This window comes from Delphinapterus leucas, chromosome 1, assembly GCF_059928025.1.
Source record: "Delphinapterus leucas isolate spDelLeu-1000000601 "Yukka" chromosome 1, BTC_Dleu_Yukka2, whole genome shotgun sequence".
Lineage (NCBI taxonomy): Eukaryota > Metazoa > Chordata > Mammalia > Artiodactyla > Monodontidae > Delphinapterus > Delphinapterus leucas.
Window position 1 is genome coordinate 95,312,114 of NC_143129.1, and position 16,957 is coordinate 95,329,070.

The following is a 16,957-nucleotide window of genomic DNA, read 5'->3' on the forward strand; positions in this document are numbered from 1 at the left end:
AAATGTGAGATACCTACACACACACCCCCCACACACAATGGAATATTATTCAGTCATGAATAAGAATATTGCCATTTTCGACAACACGGATGGACCTTAAGAGCATTATGCTAAGTGAAACAAATCAGAGACATATGGACAAATAGTGCATGATCTCACTGATATGTGGGTGGGTGAAATGGGTAAAGGGGGTCAAAAGGTACAAACTTCCAGTTATAAAATAAATGTAATGAGGTCATGGTGACTACAGTTAATAATACTGTATTGCATATTTGAAAGCTACTAAGAGTAGATCTTAAAAGTTCTCATCCCAAGAAAAAGAAATTTTTTTGTAACTATGTATGGTGATGGATGTTAACTAGATTGATTGTGGTGATCATTTCGCAGCATATAAAGATACTGAATTATTATGTTGTACATCTAAAACTGATATAACGTTGTATGTCAATTATGCCTCAATAATTAAAAAAAAAAAGTTCACCAAAGACTTGCCAATTGTCAAATAAAGAGAGCAGTTCTCACACCATTCCACCTTTCCACTCTATGGCAGGGCTGAACACCCTACACCCCCATCAAGTTTTTTTCTTGTTTAGCTTCTGTGATGCCAAATTCTCTCCAATGTTTTGGTCTCATTTTTCTTAATTATGACTTCTTCTACCAAGGTTCTATCCTCTGACCCTTGCATTTTGTTCTATATGCTATCCCGGGCTTTAATTATCTTGTCCATGTGGATTATCTTAAGATCTAGGTATGAAAGAAATCCTGACTACCATGCTCAGTTTAAGATATAAACTCTTGGGGGCTTCCCTGGTGGCGCAGTGGTTGAGAGTCCGCCTGCCGATGCAGGGGACACGGGTTCGTACCCCGGTCCGGGAAGATCCCATATACCACGGAGTGGCTGAGCCCGTGAGCCATGGCCGCTGAACCTGCGCGTCCGGAGCCTGTGCTCCACAATGGGAGAGGCCACAACAGTGAGAGGCCCGCGTACCGCAAAAAAAAAAAAAAAGATATAAACTCTGAGCTGCCTACCACACATCATCACAGACCCTGCTTGCACCTCACATTCAAATAATCACAGGAAAGAGCTCAGTATTGGCAAGAGAAGGAATAAATTGAAAAAATAGGAATATCTAAAACAGAGGAATTATTACTTAACTTATAGTACATTCACGAAAGAATATTACATATGGCATTATCAGAATAATATGCTGAAGTGTTTAATAACATGGAAAATGCATATATTATAATGTTCAGTAAAAGAAAAAAGCAGGATAAAAATGGATTGGAAGAAACTGGAAGGGAATATTTCAAAATTTTAACAGTAATTGTCTCTGATAGGTAACATTTTCTTCTTTGTAATTTTATGTATTTTCCAAATGTTCTACAGTGATCTTGAATTAATTTTAGAATCAGAAAATAAGAGGGATTCAGGGTCATATTGCCTACAAAATAAAACCTGGTCTTCACGAATGGCATCCAAGGCCTGCCAAAATCTGGCCCCCAGTGCAGTCTTGTCCTTAACTATAGGCCCCGAACATTCTCTGTTCCACTCCACCACCTAGCCACCAAGTTCTCAACACCGTCCACTTTTATGGTTCTGTATTCCTGTTTATCAGGTCTGTTTTTCTCCTACCCTAAAGCAGGACATATTGACTCTGAACATCTTTGATCCCTAAACCATAATACAGAGTGGGAGGCAATGCTCAAAATTTTCTGTTGGATTAGCTAAGAAACAAAAATTCTACAAGTCTTTTATCCAGCTCATAATGAATATTAATGGTAGCAATAATAAACATAAAATTAGCTAAAACAACTCACTGGTTAAAATATCACACGATAAAGACTGCTATTGACTATAAATTGTCACAAAAATTAAGAATTCTTAACAGAATTTAGATAATGTAAAATCTGATCCTGAAAATTTGGACTTTATAAAAATAATAGCCACTATACAGATTAGGTTACACTTGTTTTATAACTCATGTTCATTCTAAAATATACAGAGAAGAGAATAAACACCAAGGAAAATAATTCCATAAAATAAAGACTGAAGTGGAGACTTCCCTGGTGGCACAGTGGTTGAGCCTGCCAATGTAGGGGACACGGGTTCAAGCCCTGGTCCGGGAAGATCCCACATGCCGTGGAGCAACTAAGCCCGTGTGCCACAACTACTGAGCCTGTGCTCTAGAGCCCGTGAGCCACAACTACTGAAGCCCACGAGCCACAACTACTGAAGTCCACACGCCTAGAGTCCGTGCTCCGCAACAAGAGAAGCCACTGCAATGAGAAGCCTGCGCACCACAATGAAGAGCAGCCCCCTCCTGCAGCAACTAGAGAAAGCCCGTGTGCAACAATGAAGACCCAACACAGCCTAAATAAATAAATTTATTTAAAAAAAAAAAAAAAGGCCTGAAGTGAAAAATAATAGAAATAGTTCAAATGCCTAGAACAGTGCCTGGCACATAGTAGACACAACAGATATTTGTTAAATAAAAGAATAAACTGGTATAGAAAATTATCTAAGGAGTTAATTAGATTGGCTTAATGGCATTTTGTCAGAAAATGCTTAGCCTTATTGAAATATAATTCACATACTATACAATTCTCCCATTTAAAATTTACAGCTCAATGGTTTTTAATATATTCACAGAGTGCGAAACCACCACCACAATCAGTTTTAGAACATCTTCATCACCTCCAAAAAAAAGCTCATACCATGAGTAGTCACTCCCCGTTTCCCTCCAACCTCCCAATCCTAGGCAACCACTAATCTATTTTCTGCCTCTGTAGACTTTGCCTATTCTGGACATTTCATATAAATGGAATCATAAAATATGTGGTCTTTTGTGACTGGCTTCTTTCACTTAGCATGAAGTTTTAAAGTTTCATCCATGTTGTAGCATGTATCAGTACTTTCTTTCTTTGTATTGCCAAAATATTCCACTGTATGGATATTCCACATCTTATTTACCCATTCCTCAGCTGACAGACAATGCGGTTGTCTCGGATTTTTGGTTATTATAAATAATGCTATGAAAATTCATGTACAGCTTGAACAACATGGTTTTGAACCACACGGGTCCACTAATACACAGATTTTTTTTCAATAGTAAATACTACAGTACTACACAATCCATGGCTGGTTGAATCCTCGAATGTGGAACCACAGGTACTGAATTTCTGATAAGGAGGGCCGACTAAGGTAAGTTGACTTGACTGCATGGAGAGTCAGCGTGTAATAGGGAAGAACAAATCTGACTCATTAGATTTATTCCTTTTGCTTTAACCTTTGTGCTTTGTTGCCTGTGCTTAGTCATGCTGGCTCTGAACCTTTTGTAAAAGAATGTTGCCTATAGTCTGAAATATACAGGATAGCCTATTCTCAGGGCTCTGACCTATAAGAGTCCATTCATACAGAGATAAAAAGTTGTAGAACAGAGAATAATGTTTTGTTGCACACAGGAAGATCATGACCTGACCTACCCGGACAGCTGCAAGAACAAAGGATTCCTTCACCAAGAAGTTTGCAACAACTAACCACGCTTCTCCCTCACTTTGCCTTTAAATAGTCCTGCAATAAACCTTTCTCTGCTCCAAATGCTCCGAAGTCTGACTTCAGTTTGTTTGGCCTCATTGTGCGTCAGGCAAGTGCTCCGACCCCCTACCCCTGTGTTGTTCAAGTGTTAATTGAACAAGTTTTTGTGTTGATATGTTTTCATGTCTTTTGGGGTTTATTAGTGGAATTGCCAGATCATATGGTAACTGTTTAACATCTGAGGAATTGCCAGTCTGTTTTCTAAAGCGTTGCACTAGAAAATGCTTTCTGATGAAGATACAGTATTGATGTACCACTCTTAAAAATAGTTTTTGATAATAAACACAAGTCAAAACATTATCAGAGTCAAAATGTCTGACATTTTCATCCCATTTCCCCCCTCCTGGTTAAATCCTACTAATCTTTCAAAGCTCAGCTCGCAGGCCGCCTCTTCTAAGGAGTCTTCCCTACTTTCTCAGAATTAATAGCTCCATTCCTCCTTTCAACTGCTGTAACAATTTTATTTGTACACTTACTATATATAGGCTTTGTCACCCTGCCCTATATTGCATTTAACAATATATGTCAATATCTCCCAATAAAGTGCAGGCTCCTGGATGGTAAAAATTATATTTTATACCAATGTTTACAGTAATGATTATTGTGAAGAATATATCATTTGAGATGATGAAAAAAGCTCATGCAAAGGATGTAAGTAAGCATCATACATACTATTTTCACAGAACAAACTTATCTTCAAGGTACTACACTTAATAAAAGATAAACTAGAGATAATTTTATCAATAAACGCTGACATTTGTTGATGAGCAACAAATAACATATATCTCAAGACATATAATGAGCAAAAATAATGACTTAAATAAGCAGAAACACAAGTAGGGGGAAAAAAGAGGGACTTTCTTAAAACTGTTAAATAAAAATTAATTACCAAATAAGCCAATATGTCTATATTTTGTTAAATCATATTAGTTGGTAGAATGACTGAACGGACTCATCAATGCTCATTTTGCCCTGAATTTGCAGAAAATTTCAGGGCAAAATGTCTCTAAATTGTGAAGTTAAAAAAAAAAGAAAACTTTCAGGACTTCCCTGGTGGCACAGTGGTTAAGAATCCACCTGCCAATGCAGGGAACACGGGCTCGAGCCCTGGTCTGGGAAGATCCCACATGCTGCGGAGCAACTAAGCCCGTGCGCCACAACTACTGAGCCTGCGCTCTAGAGCCCGCAAGTCACAACTACTGAGCCCCCGTGCCACAACTACTGAAGCCTGTGCACCTAGAGCCCATGCTCCGCAACAAGAGAAGCCACAGCAATGAGAAGCCCTCGCACTGCAATGAAGAGTAGCCCCCGCTCACCGCAACTAGGGAAAGCCTGCGCACAGCAACGAAGACCCAATGCAGCCAAAAATAAAATAAATTAATTTTTTCAAAAAGAGAGAGAAAACTTTCTTTTTAATACTAATTCACTTTACTTGAATATATTAACATGTAAATAATTGGCTTGGCCTAATAAAAATTGGGGGAAGAGTGTAAAATATTTATTCATTTTTAATAATTGTGGAAAAATATAACAAAATTTACTATCTTAGCCATTTTCAAGTGCACAGTTCAAAAGCTTCAAGTACGTTCATATTGTTGTGCACCAAATCTCCAAGCACCCCTTTCATATTGTAACACTGAAACTCTGTACCCACTGAACAACAACTCCCCAATGCTCCCTCCCCTCAGGCCCTGGCAACCATCATTTTACTTTCTATCTCTGTGAATTTGACCACTCTAGGTAGCACATATAAGTGGAATCACACAGTGAATGGTAGGTGAATGGATAAAGTATAGTACATCCAGATAACAGAATATTATTCAGTGTGAAAAAGAAATGAGCTATCAAGCCATGAAGACATGGGAGAAATCTAAATGTATATTACTAAGTGACACTAAATTATTTTATATCCATATTAGAAATCTTAAGGCCATTCAGTTGTACGTATACTTTTCATCCCTGCACCATAGTGCAAGTCCTGGTCACCTATTCTCCCTAAATCTCCAGACTGCTCTTTCCTACAGTTCTTTTCTTCCTCACCCCGATTCATTCTTCTGTTGCTGCTCTCTTTCCCAACTCATTCTACCACACCACCTGAAACCCTGGTTCCAGGGTTGAACAAACTCTACATTCTCAACCTCTTCACCTAACAGTCTACCCACTGCCTAAGTGAAACCTGGCTAGCTCGTGAGCACACTACTTGTGCTGAAGCTCTCTATAGGGGGTAGTGTTCTCCACTCCCATCTTCCACAGGAGGCAGCAATAGCATTTTCCTAACTCCTCAGTGCCACTTACAGGCTGTTACCTCTTTTCCTTTCAGCTTGAGGCACATGACATATGGCTATGTCACACTCTTCTTCTCCTAGTTAATGTCACACACAAGTACCTTTCCCTCTCTCTCTCTCTCTCTTCACCCAACACCTGCAATCATACTGGCTATTTTAACACTGTGCAAATAACCTAACATCCTAGACCCAGAGTTTTTTGCCCTATGCCTATCCTCATACCATTTCAGTAACACCTATACCCTGGACCTTGCCTACTCTCTAGACTTTCTCTGGAGAAAGATGCAGGAACATGCATGTTGCCATCAATAAAATTCATGTTCTAAATTTCAGTTAGGCCTTGTCTTTGGTCAGCTGCTTCTCTCATTCCTTATAGAAGCTTTTCTGATTTTTTATCATTATCCTCATATCCCTCACTTCATCTTTTTTGGCTCCTACTGAGAAAGCTAAGGTCATCAGATGAGAATTCTCTTAAATTCCAGCCCTACCTAAGCTAACCTACTAACTTTGCATAAGTCACTCCTTTGCTCTTGGTTCCCTAGATGCTTGAGTATCCAAGCAAGCCCAGACTCCGTGAAATGACCACTCTCTCCTGCTCTTTATGTGGCAGCAGTAATACACCACTATACTCACAGTACTTCCAGCACACACCATGCTGCTGTTCCTTGCCGCTGTGTGTACTGTTCCTTCTACTGTTCCATCTCCTTCTCCAGCTAGACTGTTTTTGAAACCTTGCTAAAAAATTATCTGCCATGACACTTCCCCTGACCAACCCCCTCCAAAAAGAAAAAAAAAACCCAGTTAAACACTTCTTCCTACCTTCTCTTGTATTTATTTCTACTACTGTAAATTTTACACTGCATAGAAAATTTTTATAGGTAATTAAAAGAACAAATTTTGGTGAAATGAATGGTAGAAACAAGAAGTACAGGAATTGAGTAAGAGGTGAAATCACAGTAGGGACGATGAAAAAAGATTTCGTTCATTCAACAGACAACGAATGTTTATTAAGGACACTATATGAATTAAGTGTTGGAGGAAAGCAGTGGGTGGATTGTAGGCTGGGACAGATGTGGGCATAAAGCTGATGAGACATTTGCTCTAGATCTTGAAGAATGCTTGGAATTTCAATCAACTAAAAGAATGGTAAAGAAGAGGTGGAAATAGGAGAGAGTACCAAGGAGACAGAACACACATATTTGGCTAATATAAACTGACCAGTCTTGGCTAAAATGGGAGGTTTAGAAAGAGCAGTATTAGGAAATAAAATTGAAAGCTTAATCATAGAAAACCTAGAGTTAGCAAGGGCCTTAAGAATCACCTAGGTCACCCATCCTTCTAATGAAGGGTAACATTCCTGACAAATGGACAAGGTAGCCTATTCACTAACTACCGTCTTCTTTTAAATGTTACAGATTATCTTTTCTGTTATTATATTGAATAGAAACATGCCATCTTTAACATTTCCCCACTGGTCCTGTTCTCTCCTCTGATGTACCCAGCCTAACTTTATTCCCTCTTTGTGGGACAGTCTTTCAAATATCTTTCATTTAATTGACATGTGATCTTGAACAAATTGTGTTGCTTTCCTGCAGATCAACTTTCTCTTCTCTAAAAGAGAGAAGTATCAGAGGCTAACTGTCCTCTGATAACCGTCTTCCCCTTCTCTTTATTGTAACTGACTCTTTTGCTGGGCACATGGACACCCAGCAAAGACGGCGTTTCTTATCCTTCCTTGGGGCTGGATGTGTCCTCGTGCTCAAGTTCTGGTCAACAGGCTGTGAGCAAAAAGGATCTCGCGTTCCCCTTTCCTCCTTCCCAGGGGCTGGAATTCGGACGCGGGGTAAGCCAACTTAGTCCCTGGGGATGAGAACAATATCTAGTTGGGTATAACAGAGCAACCAGATAAAGAGTCAGGGTCCCTGATAACCTGATGGGTCAGAGCCACCACATCAGCTTCGGCTTTTTATATGTGAGAGAAATAAATTTCTACCTAGTTTAAGCCACTTGTTATTTTTCAAATATATGTGTTACAGAACTTGATCTATATCCTAACCCAACAGGAGGTAACACATCTATAAAAAGGATTTTGTAATACATAAAATTAGGAATGTAAAATATACATGTATACATGCTCAATTTTTAGTATTTGAACATCATCATCTTCCCTTGAGACTCACCCCAGTCTCCTGTTATGAACACAATTCGGGATTCCTCAGAATCTTAATACAGTTCCCTGGATCTCTACTTGATAATACCCCTCAAAGGCTGACACCCCAAATTGAACATTAATTCTTTATAAGCTGTGTACATAGAACAGCATATACTTCCCCATATGACTTCCCCATGTATTTAATTTGGGAATCTCTGTGTATTTGTCATTCTTAGCAAAGCTACAACAGATCCTTTCTCCAAATATCTGCATTCTTTCAATAAATATTTATAAACTGCCTAGTGTGCAAGGCTTAGACATACAACAGTGACTATCAACTTACTAGTGGAAAATGGCATTAATAACGGTTTTACAAGGTACAACAATCCAGTAATGAAACAATTTTGAGGACTTACAACTGGAAAGTCACACCTTGAAAAAAACAGTACGTGCATGAGTACTATGTTTCTCATCTTTCATATACAATAACTTCGGGCAAATCTAAAGGGGCCAGGTCTAATGACTTGTTTAGTGGTGTCACACACTGGAACCAGTTTTCTGAGACTAGCATTCAGAAAAAGTCATACTATATATACTTATCTACTCTTTTGTTAAAACATAAGAATGAGAAAACATGTAACATAAAATTTGAGAGGCAACAGAGTTTTGTGATTAAGAGCATACCCTGGAGCCAGGCTGCCTCGCTGCCCTGCCACTTACTAGCTGTGTTAACCTTCAGCACCTCTTTGGGCTTGTTTCCCCAGGTATAAAATGAGAGTAATAGCAGTAGTAATAACAGTGATAATGTAATAATAGTACCTTCCTCCTAGGATTATTTTGAGGCTGTAAAGGCTTAGAAAAGTTCCTGACACATGGGCAAAGTGCTAGCTCCTTTTTAAAAAGTACTAGCTCAATTAAGCGTCAGCTACCATTTTTATAGCTATTATAATAATGTGAATAGATGACCTCATTTCTGGTCAGGGTATAAATAATTTTGTGCCATATGGTCAAACAGCATTATTTTTTGTATTTGTTACTTATTAGTAATTTTTTCATCTTAAAAAAGTCAATTTAATGTATCAAAGGGCAAGTTAATAATATACATGTATCAAAAGTCTTAAAACTGCCCTTTGACTCAATAATTCCATTTCTAAGTGTGAATCCTAAAAAAATAACAATGATGTGCACATCTTTAAGGATGCTCAATTTAGTGTGTTTATAAAAATGTTAATAAAAAAGAAAGCAAAGAAGAAAGACTATTTCAAAAGGGGCTTTGTTCAGCAAACCATGGAAATCCATACAATGGAATGGTATGCATCTATTAAAAATAAGTCTGTAATTGAATACTTAATGATATGGGAAGATACATTAAATGAAAAAAAATATAAGTATAGTATGATCCCACTTTGGTTTTTAAAAAAAAGTATGTGATAAGTGTGTGTGGAGGGTGTGTGTGTATACATATGTGTGTGTACGGATCAATAAAGTCTCCAAGGTTATACATCAAAATAATAAGTGATTATCTCTAGCAGGTTCATTTATATGCAATTTCTGTTCTTTTTGCTTTTCTATTTTGTAAGTTTTCCACATGAATATGTGTTATTTTTGAAATAAGGAAAAATGTTACTAAAAAGAAGTACACAATGTGCAGTGAACTAAAATCTTGAAAACATGAAGATACTCTGGCCAAAGAGGAAAAAATGCCTTCAACTTGTTTACAAAGTAAAAGATCCAACACAGATATGCTCATAAGCTTCCCAGATACTCCCTGAATTCACATATGGTTTTCTGCCACAAGCTCATGTGAAACTTAGAAAAGTATTTAGCTATGAACACAAAAAAAGATGAAAAAAATAAAGCAAACTTGGAAATCCTAAAAAAATACAGGAAAATTTTCTCATTATATTTCTTTATTAAAGCAGACCAGAAATTATTAAACTTGTTCTGATAGTCTTAGTAAACCTCTAAAGTGATCTGAATGCTTTTACAAAGGAAGGGTGCTCTGAAAAGATTTTAATGTAACATTCTGTCTTTTTGAAAGGTCTTCAAAAATATTTTATTAGGCAATAATTTGGCTTCAGTTTATTAGATTATTATAATCATACAATGTATTTTCTGAGTGTTTTATTAACTATCGTATGTAAAAATCTGACCTTTTTAATAACATGTATTACATATAAATACCTTTTTTTAACATCTTTATTGAAGTATAACTACTTTACATCGTTGTGTTAGTTTCTGCTGTATAACAAAGTGAATCAGCTCTATGTATACATATGTTCCCATATCCCCTCCCTCTTGCGTCTCCCTCCCACTCTCACTATCCCATCGCTCTAGGTGGTCACAAAGCACCAAGCTGGTCTCCCTGTGCTATTCCATTGCTTCCCACTAGCTATTTTACATTTGGTAGCATATATATGTCAATGCCACCCTCTCCCTTTGTCCCAGCTTACACTTCCCCCTCCCCGTGTCCTCAAATCCATTCTCTACGTCTGTGTCTTTATTCCTGTCCTGCCCCTAAGTTCTTCAGAACCATTTTTTTTTTAGATTCCATATATATGTGTTAGCATACGGTATACAAATAAGTACCTTTTAAGTCTTTATTTTTTCTAACATCTTCACTGGATACACCTTACCAGGAGAAACTGGATGCTTCTAAGATTAATTTTCATTAATAATCTTTAAAAGGGCAAAACGGTGTAAGGAAATTTTAGATGAAAAATCCAGTAGGCAGGCTTACTTACAATAGACCAGAGCTAAGAAATCCACAGTAAATATGTCTCCAACTGCTTATCAGCCTGTCACTAAGTGTAGTATGTTAAACATATAACTGACCTCCTCGTATCTCCCCAACGATATGTATATTCCCCTTGCAAAATAAAACAAAGATTCTTCCTGACTTCTTTACTCTGTCATGTCATCAAGGCATCTGTCATAGCATTTTCATTTCATCACTTACTTCCATGAGAAGCCTCCAAGTTCAGGTTCTTATTCACTTCTGCCTGGGTTATTTTAATAGACTCCTAATTTGTCTCCTCATTTCTAATCTATCCCCATTTGAATCCAAAGAGCATCAGCCCACCAGCCAGCTTAAACATCACTTTAATTACCTTACAACCTAGCGTAAGAATCTTAGATTGACATTTTTTTTAAACATCTTTATTGGAGTAATTAGATTGGCTTTTATCCTATAAGCACTGGAAAGTAAATTCTTTATAATTGCATTCAATGTCTCTATCTTCTGCTAGAAGTTTAATGTGAACTCTCTCAGCAGTCAGGCTGATCTATCACCAACTCCTATTGCCAACTTGCTCAATCAGTCCTCCCACCCACACTTCCTTGTCAACGCCACTTCATCCTTCCAGCATGCACAACTGAAAAGGTGATGTGGTTTTCAGTAGCCTTTACAGCTGTAAACAAACTCTTTACCTTCAGAAATTCAACAACACTCACATATTGTGTGACCCACTGATTAGGCACTAAATCATACTGTCTCCTATCACCAAGCAATTATCCATGTATGATCTAATTTCATTAAGTAGAGGTAATTGCCTTATAGGCCTTCATATTTGTTGTACTTATATTTGTTGCCCTTGACAGGCAGCTAGAAACGTGGTAAATGCTCAATTAATATTTGGTAAACAATGAATGATCTTCATCTTTAGTTTTCGCACAAAACAAAATATACTTAAATATATTTATTATTTGCTATGCACCTCCAAGGCTTTTCTTTAACAAAATGAATTATTCTTTTACGTAGGTTCATGCATCAGGGGTCCCCACAACCACCCCCAGGTTCAGTGATCCATTAGGAGGACTCACAGGACTCAGCATATAGTCATACCCATGTCTAAGATATATCGTACATGTACTACAGCAAAACGATACAAGGCAGAATCAGCAAAGGAGAAAGGGGCACAGAACAAAGTCCTCAGAAACCAAGTGCAAGCTTCCAAGAGTTCTTTCTCAGTGGAGTCATCCAGAACACAATTTCTCCAACATCAAATTGTGACAACACATGTGTCTACCAAGGAAACTCATTAGAAATGCAGTACCTAAGGGTACCCTCCCCCCACATAGGCACCTCCGGGCTGGTCACGTAGGCACCCTCTGCCTAGAACAGGCCAAAATTCCAGACTCCCAGAAAGTATTCAGCACAAATCACACTGTAGTCTAGGCACAATGAGCCACTCCAAAGTTTGATTCACTGTAGGCAACTGCTGAACATTCAGGTTCCCAGATGCCAGCAAAAACACTGTAAACAGGCCTTTCTCAGGAAAGCAGTCTTGGGCCTGCTAAGTTAACCCTTTTCTGTGTAGTTCATTGCATATTTTTATGGGAGAAATTTTAAGTGTTAACTATATTTGATTTTTGAGAGGTACAGGTGATTTTTTTAAAAATTAAAATCTAGCATTTATTTAGAGATGCACTGCCTAGACTGGTACCCAACAATGAAAAGTTATAACAATTTTTTTTTAAAACTTAAATGCCTTTAAAAAAATTTTTTTATTGGGGTATAGTTGCTTTATTTTTTTACTTTTTTAAAGATGTAATTTTATTTATTTTTGGCTGTGTTGGGTCTTCGTTGCTGCACGCGGGCTTTCTCTAGTTGCGGCGAGCGGGGGCTACTCTTTGTTGAGGTGCACGGGCTTCTCACTGCGGTGGCTTCTCTTGTTGCAGAGCATGGGCTCTAGGTATGTGGGCTTCAGTAGCTGCGGCACGCAGGCTCAGTAGTTGTGGCTCGTGGGCTCTAGAGTGCAGGCTCAGTAGTTGTGGCCCACGGGCTTAGCTGCTCCGTGGCATGTGGGATCTTCCCGGACCAGGGATAGAACCTGTGTCCCCTACAATGGCAGGTGGATTCTTATCCACTGCGCCACTGGGGAAGTCCCAGAATAGTTTCTTTACAAAGTTGTGTTAGTTTCTGTACAGCGAAGTGAATCAGCTATATGTATACATATACCCCCTCGCTTTTGGATTTCCTTCCCATTTAGGTCACCACAGAGCACTAAGTAGAGTTCCCTGTGTTATACAGCAGGTTCTCATTAGTTATCTATTTTATACATACTAGTGTATATATGTCAATCCCAATCTCCCAATTCATCCCACCTCCCCTTTCCCCCCTTGGTGTCCATCCGTTTGTTCTCTACATTTCTGCCTTAAGTTATGCAATTTTTAAATAATTCACATCCTTGAGTATTTCTGATTTTCTTTCTTTTTTCTTCTAAAATGAGGTAGCTTTTTGAAATCAATACTTTCATAGTTGCCAGGAGAAAAAAATTAAGTATAACATGTAAAGGAAACAAACCCTTTCAGACAAGCTCCTTATCTTCTTTTTAAATGTCAGTTGGTGCCAGAGCACTGTGGTAGCTGTTTTAGGTGCATCGTCTTACTAAATCCTCACAACACCCCCATAAGCCAGTAATGGTTTCTATTTTATAGATGGAAGCTTGGAGAGGCTAAGTAACCAACCCAGGTTTGCCATTGTGGAGCCAGGATTTAGGTTCAGATCCACCTCATTCCAAAATCTTGGTCTTAGCTTTACACCAACTACCTGTACCTAATAAGGAACATGCTCCTTCTTATGAATCACTTCCCTCCAAACTATATGGGTGTTGTTTGGTTGGTTACACAGAGCACTACTCTTAACCTAACTGACTTTGATTAAAGTCATGTTTTAGTTGGAAGAAAAAGGGGTAAATTTAATACAGGATACTCTGCTTTTTCCTTTCCAATCTTGCAAATTCCAAATCAAATTACACCCCTTGCTTGTTAAAACCATTGGGAAGCTCCCTCTTCAGCACAACACACAATTTTCTCCTTTACATGGCATCAATCTGCTTGAAATTAGAGAGACTTGTATTATAATTTTGGCTTTTCACCTACCAGATGTGGGGACCTTGGGAAAGTTAGTTATGCTGAATCTCAGTTTATTCATCTACAAAATGGGGATCCCTACGTCATAGGCTTGCTGTGAGAATTAAATATGATATTTAAAAGGTTTAGCCTATACCTATTTGCTGAATAAATGACTGTCTGCAATACCAGAATAACTGATTTACAAGCAAGCCAAACCAATAATCTGAGGGAGAAAGGAGGGAGCAGGGAAGTACCCTGACCACCAGGTGTCACCACTGGCCCAGGAGAGCTGGTCTAACTGCCAGAGTGGTGGGTGGGACTTTGCCACAGAACGGGGTAAGACTCATTTGCACCTACAGAACATTCAAGAATTGGCTTTGGACTTCAGCACCTTAAGAGCTGGTACAATATTTGCTCAACCATTCTGAGTTACAGTGTTCTCTTACCAATGTGTTAAAAATGACTGTGTAGATGTGTCATCATAGTTTAATCTAAAAAACTACCCTCAGCTGATTTTTTTTTTTTTAATTCTGAGAATCAGTATTGCTTCATACGTCCTCTGCTTTGGCCAACTAGACATTTACAGTTTTTGGCTTTCATAGGCTTCAATATTGCCACTGCGGACAATTTTCTGGTCCCAATTCCACAACCCATGGACATTATTTCCTTTACATTATTAATAGGGGTGACAGATAAAAGTAAAGCAGAATATTTTTTAGGGTAAAAATGAAGTCCATGAACAGCACATCTAAGCAAAATAAGCATTAACTATGAGCCTTATTCCTTGATCTCAGGAACTTAAAAGTTCATTTTAAAAAATTACACAAATTTTCTCTTTTCTTAAGGAACATTTACCCTAGGAGAGATCTGTCAACCTACAAATATCCCTGAAATGACTCAAGGAACACTACCACTCCTGACTTGATTCTGTAACCTGCCAACGACACTCCCTGGGAGTGCCCAGGGGCTCATTTCAAAATGAGAGCAGGGCATTGGCTCTCCTGGTTCTAATTCCTCCCCACTGAGAGCCATTAGCGGTCGCCTCAATACGGGCAATTCAGTGCGTGTTAGCGCGTAACTGGACACGCAGCTCTGAGATGAGGCACAAACTGTTGTCCTGTCTGTGCCAGGGAACACTTGACTCAAGCCGGATCAGGCCTACCCCGGCCTCATCCTGGACTCCAGCGCCCCCCAGTAACCAACACGGAGAAAAAGAAAGGCTAAAAGCACAGGCTTCGGTTTAGAGCGGGCGCTCTTGGAACTCGAGCAGTTTGGGTTATTTTTGTTTTAACAACAGCTCAAGTTCCACTTGGCATCTCACAAATATGGAAAGGTCTAAAGAGAAACCAGAAGCATCCTCTCCCTTCTGACCATCGCTCCCATTCCAAGAGAATTTAGGAGGGAAGAACAGATACCAGGAACCATCTGGAATCACGAGCACAGGTGGCTTACCCCAGCCGAGAACCCATTTGCAAAGCACTTTCGCAGATCGATACATTCCCGACAGATCTCAGACGGGTCCCTAGAGAAAGAAGAGCTCCCGAGGCTGGCCGCCCTCCTGGAGCAAATGGGCCACGGAAAGAGATGCTGCCCATCCAACAAGCCCCTGCGGGGCAGGCGAGGGCGCAGCTGCTCGGGAGCAGCGGCCGGCGCGTTACCTGGGGGACTCGGCGGTGAAGCTGCCGCCGTCCAGCAGCCGCATCTTGCAGAAGAGGACCCCGTTGACGAAGGGCACCGAGGAGAGCTCCTCGAGCTCGAAGTCCACCTTAAACTTAAACTTCTTCTTCTTCATCATCATGAGAGCCAGACGCCGGCGAGCGGGGTGCGGGGGCGGCCCCAAGGGGCGCGCGGGCCGGCGCCGCCGCTTCAACTCGGCCGAGCCGCGGGCCCGCCCAGCCCCATGGCCGGGGCTGCGAGCTGCGCGTGGAGCCGCTGCCGGGGCCGGTGCCGCCGCCGCCGCCGCCGCCGCCTCTAGCGGCAGCCCCGGCCGGAGCGCGGCGGCGGCCGTTGCGCGGACCCCGCCCACCCACGGGGAGCGGTCGTGCTGCAGCTCGCCTGAGCGGTGGGCGCCCTTTCGGTGTGCAGCTTGCAGCCGGCGCCGCCGCCCGTCTGGGAGGAGGGGAGGGGAAGCTCCGAGAACCGCCGCTGCCGCTGCCGCCGCCTCCTCAGCGCCTCGGGGTCGGAGGCGCCCCTAGCGGCAGCGGCCAGCAGCGCACTGCCGGGCGGAAGAGGGAGGGCGGGCGTGGAGGTTCTGGGCGTTAGAGCGTCACGCCTCTCTGGGGTTAAAAAAAGACAAATCCTACCAAAAACGAACTTCCTTCTACAGCTTCCTCTCTGCCTTTCTTTCAGTTTTTGCTCCGCCCCCTTTCTTCCCCTTCCCCTCCACTGATATATTTTTCCCTTGGGTTTGAGAGTCATGGGTTAATAGGGTTAATCAGAATCTCCACGACGTTGTTTTCGTCAAATTGAAATCCTAAAACTAAAATTTCTTTTAGGTACTCTAAATTCATGTGCCTCCTAATATAAAACGAGGAAGAACAAGGAAAGGATTAAAATGTGTTGAGGACTCAGGCACTGTACTGCTACAGGCGTTTTCTCTTGTTTCTTCTTTAATTCCTGTCATCCCGGATAAAAGAGTACAGACGGGATGAAAATAGTACCTTCCTTTCTAAAATTTGTCTGTCTATACCGGGAACTGAAAAGCCTAAAAATAAAGTCTCCATAGATGCATAGCAATTACCTGCCCTCTATAGGCAGGTAGGTGTATGTTGTTACAATGTATATTGCCTACTTGGTTTTCAGTTTTCAGTCTGAGTTATAACCCTCTCCGTAATCTCTCTGAAAGGCTGCCATAGAAGAGATTCTCGTTTCCAGTTCACTCATTTATTCATGCATTCATTCACATAAAATTTTTTTAATCGCCTAAAATATTAGTCACTGTCTAGACCCAATGATTTATTTTAAAAAACCGCAAAAAAACAGAAAAACCCTGACCTCAAGAGTTTTACGATTTAGTGAGAGACATATACAAATCTGTCGTTAAAAAACAAACCTAGCATGTGTGTTTAG

At 40.2% G+C, this 16,957-nt stretch overlaps 1 protein-coding gene across 8 annotated transcripts in view; it reads right to left on the minus strand.

Moving 5' to 3' along the window:
- The window catches only part of EEIG2 (EEIG family member 2), a 144,664-nt gene extending 128,586 nt beyond the window's left edge, over positions 1 to 16,078 (minus strand). For 3 of the 8 annotated variants that reach the window (XM_022584183.3, XM_089918654.1, XM_022584182.3), the window contains exon 1: positions 15,547 to 16,063. In XM_022584183.3, coding sequence (XP_022439891.1) covers positions 15,547 to 15,686 — 140 coding nt within the window. In that variant the 5' untranslated portion in view covers positions 15,687 to 16,063. Of the gene's footprint in view, positions 1 to 15,546 lie in introns of all 8 variants that reach the window. The other 5 variants (XM_022584186.3, XM_089918647.1, XM_089918643.1 and 2 more) reach the window with 5 other exon arrangements.
- Positions 16,079 to 16,957: the final 879 nt, after the last annotated feature.